Source organism: Poeciliopsis prolifica, unplaced genomic scaffold (genome assembly GCF_027474105.1).
Source record: "Poeciliopsis prolifica strain line A6 unplaced genomic scaffold, Auburn_PproV2 SCAFFOLD150, whole genome shotgun sequence".
In the NCBI taxonomy this organism is placed as follows: domain Eukaryota; kingdom Metazoa; phylum Chordata; class Actinopteri; order Cyprinodontiformes; family Poeciliidae; genus Poeciliopsis; species Poeciliopsis prolifica.
Window position 1 is genome coordinate 342,710 of NW_026562525.1, and position 14,455 is coordinate 357,164.

The 14,455-nt window shown below is 36.4% G+C and overlaps 1 protein-coding gene across 1 annotated transcript; it reads right to left on the reverse strand.

The window, feature by feature from the left end:
• Nucleotides 1–3,478: 3,478 nt before the first annotated feature.
• LOC129355920 (gastrula zinc finger protein XlCGF8.2DB-like) lies at nucleotides 3,479–5,675 on the reverse strand. Its single transcript, XM_055025564.1, has 2 exons — nucleotides 5,201–5,675; nucleotides 3,479–4,696 (listed from the first exon to the last, which is right to left on the reverse strand). The coding sequence occupies exons 1-2, from the start codon at nucleotides 5,618–5,620 to the stop codon at nucleotides 4,247–4,249; spliced, it is 870 nt and encodes a 289-aa protein (XP_054881539.1). The 5' UTR covers nucleotides 5,621–5,675; the 3' UTR covers nucleotides 3,479–4,246.
• Between the last annotated feature and the right edge of the window lie 8,780 nt (nucleotides 5,676–14,455).

Consider the following 14,455-nt stretch of genomic DNA (forward strand, 5'->3'; position numbering starts at 1 on the left):
AGGTTTTCTTCTGTCCTGATGTTGGTTCTCAGTTTCATCAGGCTTTTTTAACATGTCTTGGTTCCTGTTTGGTTCTGATTCAGTTTGGTATGTTTGCTCATCAACAGGAACCACCATGCAGGTATCAGTCTCCAGTTTTAATGCAATCAGTTCTTCACCCTGAGTGCAGTAAACTTCTTTCTCTGCCACTTTTATCTGATGATCTTCTTGCTCTTCCTGTTCTTGTTTCACCTGCAGAGGTTCTAACTCATCCAGAGTGGATCTCCTCTCCTGGTTATAAACGTTACACTTCAGGGAATCTGGACAAGCAAACAGATAAAAAGAATAATTGTTAACTTTACTGAAGTAAATAGTAGAAATTGTTCACAGTTTAAGACAGAAATGAACAAAATAACATTGAAAATTCAACAACGTAGACAGAGATACACATCAGTCGACAAATCCAGCTGACATTTGGAAAATTCTCAAATGAACGGATTAAAAAAATAATTTTATTGATTACAAAATTAAATGTCGTAGGGATTATTGTTAGTATTTAATAGTAAACTGTATTATTTCAATACATTACTTCTTTTATTACTTTGAATAATAGTTAAATCTAATTTTCGTGCACTTTAAATCCTTGTGGTTGAGTTATAAACATGAATTTATTTGTAGGTTAATAGTTGTTTAGTTTTGTTCCTTTCTTATTTGCTTTTCTAAGTTAGACAGGAAGCGGCCCGATGAACGATTTAGCCCGGCCCGGGGTCTAAATGCCCCCAGCCGGACCATTACCATTGAAGAAAAAATTAATAAAAATGGCCGACACTACGACATCTGAAGACATTTTCTGCTCTGTTGTTGGACCGTCCCGCGCCGTAAGCCTGGCTACTGATGGTGCGCCGTCAATGATTGGGAAAAAGACAGGTGTTGTGACAAAGTTCAGAGAGAAAGTACAAGCTGCAAATAAAGGAGGGAGTTTTGGACATTTCATTGTATTTTGCATCAGGAAGCATTAAGCTGCAAGTCGCTAAAAATGCACCATGTCATGGAGGTGGTTGTCCGAACTGTAAATTTCATCCGAGCCAGAGCTCTCAGTCATTGTCAGTTTGCTGAGAGAAATATTTCTCATGCATGCAATACATGTTATGTGTGAAAGTTTTTCTATATGTATATATTTTATGCATCAACAAGAAAGGCGACAAATGTACTTCATCAAATGTCTGTTTAAAACACCTGACACTTAAAATTTCAAATGTGTGAAGCTCGCGAATTTGTTCAAATTGCTTCCCAGATGTAGAAAATTGATCTTAAATCATTTCTTAATTTTTATCTGTTCACTGCGTGTGACGTTTACGTCGCTGGGCGCCATCTTGTATGGCAACATTCCAAAACAAACCTTTTCTGATGGTTTTATAGCGTTTCCGCTGTATCTTCCTCTCCCATAATGCTGAAAAGCAGTTTGAAACAAAGTGGGCTATATTGCAAAAAGCTTCTCCCAGAAGCCCCAAAAAAAACTCTACATGGAAAAATATCTAAAATTGGACAAATCGACCCGTTAGAAATAAAGAGTTGGAGCAGAGACCCTGATCATCCTCTAATAACAAGATAGAAAGACTTTGAATTACTTTGGATTTACACATGTACAATGAAAGAAAATCCAGTTGTAAAAGTGCAACTAAAGTATGAAATATGTACAATATAAACCTAAATATGCAACTGCTGGAGATGCATCAGCAACTCTCGCGATAAGCGAGTTAGAAAACGGATGGATGGAAACCAAACACACAAATAGTGTTGCACTCACGAAACAGACTCTTCTTCAGTTTCGGCAACTTTATTTGCACATGATGTGTGTATTTGTTTTGGGGCTGCCGTTACAAAGTCCCTTCCTCCAGAGCTACAACGTTTTAACTGACTACTGACACTACTTCCACTACACAACGAAACACTGACGCAGCACAAAGCTCAGATTGTGAGAAACTCCATTTTCTCTCCATAAATCAGCCATTCTCATTGTGATGTCTGCGTTCATTTACCTGCTAACAAAACATTTATCCGGGAAAAGAGCGTTTACTAAAATGATCCTCATGCAGAAAGGTGCAGACATTTAGACCTTAACCTGCATCCAAACGCTGCTGTTTCCTACCTATTCGGTGTAAGATGATCTGGGGAGTCCGGGAGAAATCAAGCAGTCTGCGCTGATCATCCATCTCTTCCTCCAACTGGACGATGATTTCTTTAAACTCTGTCAATGTTTCTGCAGTTCACTGCTCGCTGATTCACTGGTTTAAGCTGGACTGGAGATATTTATTAGAGAAACACTCAAACATTCAACAACACAGACCATGTGCTGTCCTCTTTGTCTTCTTCTTCTTCTACTTTTTCTTCTTCTCCTTTACATTGTAACGGCAGTTTGCATCCATTGCTCTTGCACTACTGCCACCTATTGGATCCTCATATCTATGTCACAAATTCTCGTATCTTTGATTTACATATTTTCTATACCTAATAAAAACATGTTCCATAGAATCACACCAACTACATAAACCAGTAAGATGTTTCCCCATCTTAAAAAGAGTTCCATTTAAAAAAACTGACTGGTTCTTATTCTATTCATAATTATCTCCTCCCTCCTGTTTATTCCTCTAACCATTACTACATCAATTGTATATAAATGACTTCCATTTATTTATATCCCACCTAATTTTCCAAATCTTCTTACTTCCTCTCCAAACTATACCTTTGTCTTCAGATTTAAATAATTCTGTTATGAACAGCCATAACCTCGTTTCATCTCTTTTGCTTTGTCTTCTTCTTCTTTGGGGTTTTATGACTAACTGCATTCATGTCATTGCATTACTGCCACCTTGTGGATCCTACGATCATCACATCTACAGATTTTTCTCAGTGCCACTTCTCGTGGCAGAACGTGAAATGTTTTCCTCGTAATAGAAAAGAGCAGAAAAAACAAAAATACAACTAAGACAAAAGACACACAGAGAATTACTGAAGACAATAATAATCAACCAAACTTTTAAAAAATCATGAACAATCAATGAGTGATTTCATAAAGTTTTTAAATGGATTTTTTTTATCTAATCATCAAAGAAAATGTAACATCAGTGCATAACAGCACATTGTATTTTTGATAATTAGTGTATTAAGATAAACATCATCCATCCCTCACACTTTGTCTATACAGAATAGAATAATACAAATCAATTCCCCAAGTCCAATCTTGTGAGAATGTTCTGGAAGGGAGTCCATGTCCAGTCAAACTCTGTTAATGCATGAAATTAGTCACAATGGACCACAAGAGCACTGAGAATGGCAGTTGACCTTTTCACTGCTTTTGCAGAACAATGTTCAAATAAATCCCAAGAAGCATTAAAAGCACAATATTATAATATTAATATGAATGCTACAATAAGATTCTGGAACATTGAAACTTTGTGAGACGATTACTTGTTATAATGCATAAATGAATAACGCTGAATAAGAATGATTAAATGTTTTTAATCCAAACAAGATAATTACTTATTGTAAGGCATGAATATATTTGTAAGCAAAACAATTACAAAACAACAGCAAGAAAATCTCTCAAGGAAACTGTTGGATCTGAACACAAAACATTTATCAAACATTTCACAATATGACGAAAGAGATACAGTTGAAGTTTTAAATGCAATAGAATTGAATGGAGAGCCAGCTTCAGGACGTCTGCTATCTCCGTCTCCAGGCCAGTTCTAACGTGCTCTCATACAACTCAACATTTATTACATTGAGGCGTTGCTTACAAATCATTTGCATAGAAGGAGACCAGATTTCAGTCACAAGTCTCTGCTCAAACAATGTTGTCATCCTGCATCCATGCAGCTGTTGTCTTCCAAGCACATTTTCGTAGCTCTTGAAGATCCTGTCTGTCAATTTCTTGAGGTTATAAAAACTTTTCTCTTGTTTCTTGTTTCTCTGGGCTACAAAACAAGAGTTTCTCAGGACTTCTAGTCTTTGATCCATTCTCCTGCTAAGGTGATAACATTTTCCTTCTGACTGGCATTTTTCATCTAGTCAAGCTATCAGTGTAGCTGCGGCTTCAGGCATTTTGCTTCTCAAATCGGCCTGCTTCCTACTGCTACAAACACACATCCTTGGTGCAAATAAATATCACATTTAACAACTTAATTAAAAAATTTCCACCACTTTATAGATGTAAACCCTCCAGTAAATAACACATTTTTATTACAATGACATTTATAGTGAACTTTTAAGACTTTTCACCAGTGTGAATCCTCATGTGCCGAGTTAAAAGCTGTTTACGACTAAAACTTTTTCCACAGGACACACATGAAAACGGCTTTTCACCAGTGTGAATCCTCATGTGTTGAGTTAATGCCCGTTTATGTCTAAAACTTTTTCCACAGTTCACACATGAAAACGGCTTTTCACCAGTGTGAATCATCATGTGTTGAGTTAAATGCTGTTTTCGACAAAAACATTTTCCACAGTTCACACATGAAAACGGCTTTTCACCAGTGTGAATCATCATGTGTTGAGTTAATGCCCGTTTATGTCTAAAACTTTTTCCACAGTTCACACATGAAAACGGCTTTTCACCAGTGTGAATCATCATGTGCCGAGTTAAATGCTGTTTACGACTAAAACTTTTTCCACAGTTCACACATGAAAATGGCTTTTCACCAGTGTGAATCATCATGTGCAGAGTTAAACAAAGTTTATGACTAAAACTTTTTCCACAGTTCACACATGAAAACGGCTTTTCACCAGTGTGAATCATCATGTGCTGAGTTAATGCCCGTTTTTCACTAAAACTTTTTCCACAGTTCACACATGAAAACGGCTTTTCACCAGTGTGAATCATCATGTGCTGAGTTAAATGCTGTTCATGTCTAAAACTTTTTCCACAGTTCACACATGAAAATGGCTTTTCACCAGTGTGAATCCTCATGTGCCGACTTAAATTCTGTTTTTGACTAAAACTTTTTCCACAGTTCACACATGAAAACGGCTTTTCACCAGAGTGAATCATCATGTGCCGAGTTAATTTCTGTTTTAGACTAAAACTTTTTCCACAGTTCACACATGAAAACGGCTTTTCACCAGAGTGAATCATCATGTGCCGAGTTAATTTCTGTTTTAGACTAAAACTTTTTCCACAGTTCACACATGAAAACGGCTTTTCACCAGAGTGAATCATCATGTGCTGAGTTAAATCCTGTTTTTGACTAAAACTTTTTCCACAGTTCACACATGAAAACGGCTTTTCACCAGTGTGAATCCTCATGTGCTTAGTTAAATTCTGTTTTTCACTAAAACTTTTTCCACAGTTCACACATGAAAACGGCTTTTCACCAGTGTGAATCCTCATGTGCAGAGTTAAACTATATTTATGTCTAAATCTTTTTCCACAGTTCACACATGAAAACGGCTTTTCACCAGTGTGAATCCTCATGTGCTTAGTTAAATTCTGTTTTTCACTAAAACTTTTTCCACAGTTCACACATAAAAACGGCTTTTCACCAGAGTGAATCCTGATGTGCTGAGTTAAATACTCTTTTCGACCGAAACTTTTTCCACAGTTCCCACATGAAAACGGCTTTTCACCAGTGTGAATCCTCATGTGCTGAGTTAATGCCGTTTTTTCACTAAAACTTTTTCCACAGTTCACACATGAAAACGGCTTTTCACCAGTGTGAATCCTCATGTGCTGAGTTAAACTATATTTATGTCTAAAACTTTTTCCACAGTTCCCACATGAAAACGGCTTTTCACAAGAGTGAATCCTCATGTGCTGAGTTAAATACTCTTTTCGACCGAAACTTTTTCCACAGTTCCCACATGAAAACGGCTTTTCACCAGTGTGAATCCTCATGTGCTTAGTTAAATTCTGTTTATGTCTAAAACTTTTTCCACAGTTCACACATGAAAACGGCTTTTCACCCTCATGAATTCTGATATGATCACTGACAGCATATTTGACAATCAATTGTTTTTTACAGATGACACCTGATAAAGGTTTTCTTCTGTCCTGATGTTGGTTCTCAGTTTCATCAGGCTTTTCTAAGATGTCTTGGTTTCTGTTTGGTTCTGATTCAGTTTGGTATGTTTGCTCATCAACAGGAACCACCATGCAGGTATCAGTCTCCTGTTTTAATTCAATCAGCTCTTCACCCTGACTGCAGTAAACTTCTTTCTCTTCCACTTTTATCTGCAGGTGTTCTAGATCCTTCTGTTCTTCTTTTATCTGATGATCTTCTGGCTCTTCCTGTTCTTGTTTCACCTGCAGAGGTTCTAACTCCTCCTGGTCCAGAGTGGATCTCCTCTCCTGGTTATAAATGTTACACTTCAGAGAATCTGGACAAGGAAACAGAGAAGAGAGAAATTGTTAACTTTACTGAAGTAAATAGGAGAAATTGTTCACAGTTTTAGACAGAAATCAACAAAATAACATTGAAAATTCAACAGCGTAGACAGAGATACACATCAGTTGACAAATCCAGCTGACATTTGGAGAATTCTCAAAATGAACTGATAAAAAATATATATTTTTTTATTACAAAATTAAACGTTGTAGGGATTATTGTTAGTATTAATAGTAAACTGTATTATTTCAATATATTATTTTTTTATTACTTTGAATAATATTTAAATGTAATTTTTGTACACTTTAAATTTTTGGGGTTGAGTTATAAACATGAATTTATTTGTAGGTTAATAGTTGTTAGTTTTTGTTCCTTTATTATTTGCTTTTCTAAGTTAGACTGGAAGAACTGTGGGTCCATTGCTGAAAGTCCGGAGGCTTGGAAGTGACGTCACTGTGTGTGACGTTTACTTCGCTGGGCGCCATCTTGTATGGCAACATACCAAAACAAACATTTTCTGATGGTTTTATCGCGTTTCCGCTGTATCCTCCTCTTCCATAATGCTGAAAAGCAGTTTGAAACAAAGTGGGCTATATTGTGAAAAGCTTCTCCCAGAAGCCCAAAAAAACGCTACATGGAAAAATATCTAAAATTAGACAAATCGACCCGTTAGAAATAAAGAGTTGGAGCAGAGACCCTGATCATCCTCTAATAACAAGATAGAAAGACTTTGAATTCATTTGGATTTACACATGTACAATGAAAGAAAATCCAGTTGTAAAAGTGCAACTAAAGTATGAAATATGTACAATATAAACCTAAATATGCAACTGCTGGAGATGCATCAGCAACTCTCGCGATAAGCGAGTTAGAAGACGGATGGATGGAAACCAAACACACAAATAGTGTTGCACTCACGAAACACTCTTCTTCACTTTCGGCAACTTTATTTGCACATGATGTGTGTATTTGTTTTGGGGCTGCCGTTACAAAGTCCCTTCTTCCAGAGCTACAACGTTTTAACTGACTACTGACACTACTTCCACTACACAACGAAACACTGACGCAGCACAAAGCTCAGATTGTGAGAAACTCCATTTTCTCTCCATAAATCAGCCATTCTCATTGTGATGTCTGCGTTCATTTACCTGCTAACAAAACATTTATCCGGGAAAAGAGCGTTTACTAAAATGATCCTCATGCAGAAAGGTGCAGACATTTAGACCTTAACCTGCATCCAAACGCTGCTGTTTCCTACCTATTCGGTGTAAGATGATCTGGGGAGTCCGGAGAAATCAAGCAGTCTGCGCTGATCATCCATCTCTTCCTCCGACTGGACGATGATTTCTTTAAACTCTGTCAATGTTTCTGCAGTTCACTGCTCGCTGATTAACTGGTTTAAGCTGGACTGGAGATATTTAATAGAGAAACACTCAAACATTCAACAAAACAGACCATGTGCCGTCCTCTTTGTCTTCTTCTTCTTCTTCTTCTTCTTCTCCTTTTGCTTCTTCTTCTCCTTTACATTGTAACGGCAGTTTGCATCCATTGCTCTTGTACTACTGCCACCTATTGGATACTCATATCTATGTCTCAAATTCTCATATCTTTGATTTACATATTTTCTACAACTAATAAAAACATGTTCCATAAAATCACACCAACTACATAAACCAGTAAGATGTTTCCCCATCTTAAAAAGAGTTCCATTTAAAAAAAACTGACTGGTTCTTATTCTATTCATAATTATCTCCTCCCTCCTGTTTATTCCTCTAACCATTACTACATCAATTGTATATAAATGCCTTCCATTTATTTCATTATCCCACGTAATTTTCCAAATCTTCTTGCTTCCTCTCCAAACTATACCTTTGTCTTCAGATTTAAATCATTTTACTGGCATATCAATAACTTCTTGTTTAATAGCCTCCTTAGCCAACCTATCTAAGTCAGCCACTTAGCAAATTTACTCAATAAGTTGAAGACTATAGATAGATAGATTTAGATATATTTTAACGAAAAGTCCAAATTACTAAAAAAAAGAAGAAGAAAAAACAAATTGATAAAAGTAGAAAAAATACATAAAATAACGGCTACTAGCGTTTCAGGAGGCAGTCATACCAATGTCTCCAGAGTACAGATGAGTATTTTACTGCAATATATTTTACTGCAATATATTTCATCAACAGTAGGATAATGCTATTATTAGACTCGTTTATATGACAAATAAAATTAAACATAAGCTTTCTTAAAACAGCCATCAAAATGCTGACGCGAGCGGATACAAACAGTTCACTGGCACTGGTCCATCTGGGCTTATTTAACAAAAGTCATTGTCAGCCACCTTCAATCTTTGAAGACTGGCTCTTTGAACGTTGCACCACAAATGTGCAGTATACAGTGATGTACAATATGATCTAAACAAGGATATTTGCCTGAGCAGATGACATTCGGACCTGACGGTAAATCACAGACAGTCTGTCGACACATGACCAAGATATTTTACTTCATTAGAGAAATTCAATAGAGTCCCAGACAGCTTGAAATTTGGAAATGCCCTATTTTTTTCCTCCTTAGTGCAACAGATCAAGATACTTTTTGATGGATTGAATTTATCATGTAGGTTACCAACATGATGCAGTTTCTGAAGACCAGCTGAACTGGGACTAAAAACGTCTCGGTCATCAGCATACATTAAATGATTAATAATAGTTTCACCATCCATGCAGCCAGTTCTACACAGGTTCAGGAGATTAGAGAGATCATTCACATGAAAATTAAACAACATAGGAAATAAAATGCTTCCTTATCTCAGACGAAAGGATGCAGACATACACTTGTCCCATTTGACCTGCATAGTTTGATTAGCACACCAATAGGACAGACATCTTACTATATATTTGCCCACAACAGCGTTGCACAATTTTAAAATTAGTTTTTTCTGATTTACACGATCAAAAGCCTTAGTGGCGTCTAAAAACACAGAAAAACTGTAGAGTTTTTACTGTTATAATTATCCAGTAATTCTCATGTATCAGGTTGGACTTGAACCCAAATTGATTGTCTACAGACATAACAATCTGCAAATTTTGGCAAAAGAATAAGTTCAAAGACTTCAGAGTGTGTACTAGGTTATAGTTATCAGAGCTGCCTATTTTACCAGCTTTTTTTTTTAAATCACCGGAAGTAGAAGTACATTCATCAAGCTATCAGGAATAAAAACAGGAATAATAAAATCAGTGAAACACAAGGCAAGAAGAGGGGCGACCCTTGAACTCCATTCCTTCAGATTTATTTACAGACAGTTCCTTAATTGCTTGATAGACCTCGTGTGTTTTGATCATTTCTACAGTACTAACCTTGTCAACTTGAAAGGGTTCACTGTATACACAGGAAAATAATTTTCTGTAGTGACGTTGCCAAAAATCAACAATCATATTCGTCCCAGAAGCGCCATTGACAGTGCAAGGGAGAGAGGATTTACTGTTGTTGATGGTTTTAACCTCTTTCCAAAAGGCTTTTGTATCCTTACCTATAAGCTTTTTTGCCACGCAGTCAGCCCTCATGGTTTTTTATTCTGGATAATGAACCATAGTGCATATTTGTATTTTGCATTAGACCGCTTTTTATGTTCAAATAAAGGGCCCTGCCTAGGTTTACCTGCTAGAGCCCAAGAAGTAGTAGCTTCACTGTGGTATTTAGACACATAGGTGTTGCAGCCTGGTCTGTTTTGAATCTTTATATTACTTTTATCATAAGGCAGGCCAGCTCCCAGTAGCTTCAATTATATTAGAATATAATCCAGTTATATTGGCTCTGTGTCCAATAATAGAGCAGTTACCGTCTGAACAAGTAACTGCCTCTCTTGGTATTTTAATGGTACATAACAATTGATCAGTTTGGGCATAGTAATGAGCTATTTGATTACTGTTCACATTTAGTTGACACCTCGAAGGGGATGTGGTCAACAGTGGACATATTGCATAAGATATTTAGGTATAGCATAGCAAGATGAGCATCTGCTGTAGTCATACAATGGTCCAACCAAGACACAGTATGCCAGGCTTCAATTACATAAATGTAGCTAGCAGCTGGCAGACGCTCTTTACTTGACAATACTAGATTAGAATTTGTTAAAAAAAAAAATGAATCAGGTGTTTAGCAAACTGAGTTTTTATCTGAGATGTCTGCATTCATGTCACCCATGACAACCATGTTATGGTCAGGAATAAAATGACAAATTAGGCTTTTTTATTAGAATTTCTTTTTTTTTTTGCGCTCTAAATTAATAACTACCCGAGTGATTTCTCATGTGGACAGTTAAATAAAATTTTTTACTCAAACCTTTTCCACAAATAAGACACCAAAAAGGCCTCGTATTTGTGTGAATTACAATATGATTAAGTAGAACATGTTTTTGACTGAAACATTTCCCACAAGTGACGCATTAAAAGGGGGTTCTCCACAGTGTGAGTTCTATGAGCATCAAAAGCAGATTTGAAAGCAAAACACTTTCCACAGGTAGCACATGAAAAAGGCTTTTCCTTCCTATGAGTTCTCTTGTGAGCATCGAAAGCAGATTTGAAAGAAAATTGCTTTTCGCAGATCACACACATGAAAGACTTTTCATCTGTATGACACCTCATGTGACCAGTTAAAAGCCTTTTTTGACAAAAATATTTACCACAGATCACACACAAAAACGGCATTTTCCTGTGTGAATCGTCATGTGTCGAGTTAAAACCTCTTTTTGACAAAAACGTTTTCCACAAGTCAGACATAAAAATGGCTTTTTACCAGTATGAGTTTTCATGTGAGCCTCAAAAGCAGATCTGAAGGCAAAACGCTTTTTACAAATGATACATGAGAAAGGTTTTCTTCTGTCCTGATGTTGGTTCTCAGTTTCATCAGGCTTTTTTAACATGTCTTGGTTCCTGTTTGGTTCTGATTCAGTTTGGTATGTTTGCTCATCAACAGGAACCACCATGCAGGTATCAGTCTCCTGTTTTAATTGAATCAGCTCTTCACCCTGACTGTAGTAAACTTCTTTCTCTTCCACTTTTATCTGCAGGTGTTCTAGATCCTTCGGTTCTCCTTTTATCTGATGATTTTCTGGCTCTTCCTGTTCTTGTTTCACCTGCAGAGGTTCTAACTCCACCTGGTCCAGAGTGGATCTCCTCTCCTGCTGACTTAGCTCATCCTCATAAACGTTATGTTGTAGGTGATCTGGAGAAGAAAACAGAGAAAATTAGGAATTCACTTCATTGAAGTAAATAAAAAACTTCCATCATTTAAGAGAGAAGTCACCCAAACAAAACAAAACAAAAAAAAAAAACCGGAACTCCACTTTAAAACCAACCCGGGAGCAACGTCCCCCAAACAAAAGTTCCGCTTCGCCACTGCTGCTCCGAAACAAACAAAATATAACTTGTTCATTTTTGGAATAAATCGAATAAGTCATACATTAAAATATTTTAAAATTATTTAATAAATATTAATACAACCAAAATAAAATAATGGGGTGGCAGTTTTAGGTGCGCCACATCTTCACTGCATTGATTCTCCCGTGGCTTCAAAAGTATTAACCCTTGAACTTTTCCAAATTTTATCACATAAACACATCTGAAAATATTTCATAAGAATTTTATGTAATTATCCAACATAAAGTGGGATACAATAGTGAAGTAACACTAGACATTTAGACCTTAACCTGCATCCAAACGCTGCTGTTTCCTACCTATTCGGTGTAAGATGATCTGGGGAGTCCGGGAGAAATCAAGCAGTCTGCGCTGATCATCCATCTCTTCCTCCGACTGGACGATGATTTCTTTAAACTCTGTCAATGTTCCTGCAGTTCACTGCTCGCTGATTAACTGGTTTAAGCTGGACTGGAGATATTTATTCGAGAAACACTCAAACATTCAACAAAACAGACCATGTGCTGTCCTCTTTGTCTTCTTCTTCTTCTTCTTCTTCTCTTCTTCTTCTTCTTCTTCTTCTTCTTCTTCTTCTTCTTCTTCTTCTTCTTCTTCTTCTACTTTTTCTTCTTCTTCTCCTTTACATTGTAACGGCAGTTTGCATCCATTGCTCTTGTACTACTGCCACCTATTGGATCCTCATATATGTGTCTCAAATTCTCGTATCTTTGATTTACATATTTTCTATACCTAATAAAAAACATGTTCCATAGAATCACACCAACTTCATAAACCAGTAAGATGTTTCCCCATCTTAAAAAGAGTTCCATTTAAAAAAACTGACTGGTTCTTATTCTATTCATAATTATCTCCTCCCTTGTTTATTCCTCTAACCATTACTACATCAATTGTATATAAATGCCTTCCATTTATTTATATCCCACCTAATTTTCCAAATCTTCTTGCTTCCTCTCCAAACTATACCTTTGTCTTCAGATTTAAATAATTCTGTTATGAACAGCCATAACCTCATTTCATCTCTTTTGCTCTTTGTCTTCTTCTTCTTTGGGGTTTTATGACTAACTGCATTCATGTCATTGCATTACTGCCACCTTGTGGATCCTACGATCATCACAACTACAGATTTTTCTCAGTGCCACTTCTCGTGGCAGAACGTGAAATGTTTTCCTCGTAATAGAAAAGAGCAGAAAAAACAAAAATACAACTAAGACAAAAGACACACAGAGAATTACTGAAGACAATAATAATCAACCAAACTTTTAAAAAATCATGAACAATCAATGAGTGATTTCATAAAGTTTTAAAATGGATTTTTTTTTTATCTAATCATCAAAGAAAATGTAAAGTCAGTGCATAACAGCACATTGTTATTTTTGATAATTAGTGTATTAAGATAAACATCATCCATCCCTCACACTTTCTCTATACAGAATAGAATAATACAAATCAATTCCCCAAGTCCAATCTTGTGAGAATGTTCTGGAAGGGAGTCCATGTCCAGTCAAACTCTGTTAATGCATGAAATTAGTCACAATGGACCACAAGAGCACTGAGAATGGCAGTTGACCTTTTCACTGCTTTTGCAGAACAATGTTCAAATAAATCCCAAGAAGCATTAAAAGCACAATATTATAATATTAATATGAATGCTACAATAAGATTCTGGAACATTGAAACTTTGTGAGACGATTACTTGTTATAATGCATAAATGAAACCGCTGAAAAAGAATGATTAAATGTTTTTAATCCAACAAGATATTACTTATTGTAAGGCATGAATATATTTGTAAGCAAAACAATTACAAAACGACAGTAAGAAAATCTCTCAAGGAAACTGTTGGATCTGAACAGAAAACATTTATCAAACATTTCACAATATGACGAAAGAGATACAGTTGAAGTTTTAAATGCAATAGAATTGAATGGAGAGCCAGCTTCAGGATGTCTGCTATCTCCGTCTCCAGGCCAGTTCTAACGTGCTCTCATACAACTCAATATTTATTACATTGAGGCGTTGCTTACAAATCATTTGCATAGAAGGAGACCAGATTTCAGTCACAAGTCTCTGCTCAAACAATGTTGTCATCCTGCATCCATGCAGCTGTTGTCGTCCAAGCACATTTTCGTAGCTCTTGAAGATCCTGTCTGTAAATTTCTTGAGGTTATAAAAACTTTTCTCTTGTTTCTTGTTTCTCTGGGCTACAAAACAAGAGTTTTCTCAGGACTTCTAGTCTTTGATCCATTCTCCTGCTAAGGTGATAACATTTTCTTTCTGACTGGCATATTTCGTCTAGTCAAGCTATCAGTGTAGCTGCGGCTTCAGGCATTTAGCTTCTCAAATCGGCCTGCTTCATACTGCTACAAACACACATCCTTGGTGCAAATAAATATCACATTTAACAACTTAATTAAAATGTTATTACAATGAAATTAATAGTGAACTTTAAGACTTTCACCAGTGTGAATCCTCATGTGCTGAGTTAAACAAAGTTTATGACTAAAACTTTTTCCACAGTTCTCACATGAAAACGGCTTTTCACACAGTGTGAATCATCATGTGTTGAGTTAATGCCTTTTTCCACTAAAACTTTTTCCACAGTTCACACATGAAAACGGCTTTTCACCAGTGTGAATCATCATGTGTTGAGTTAAATG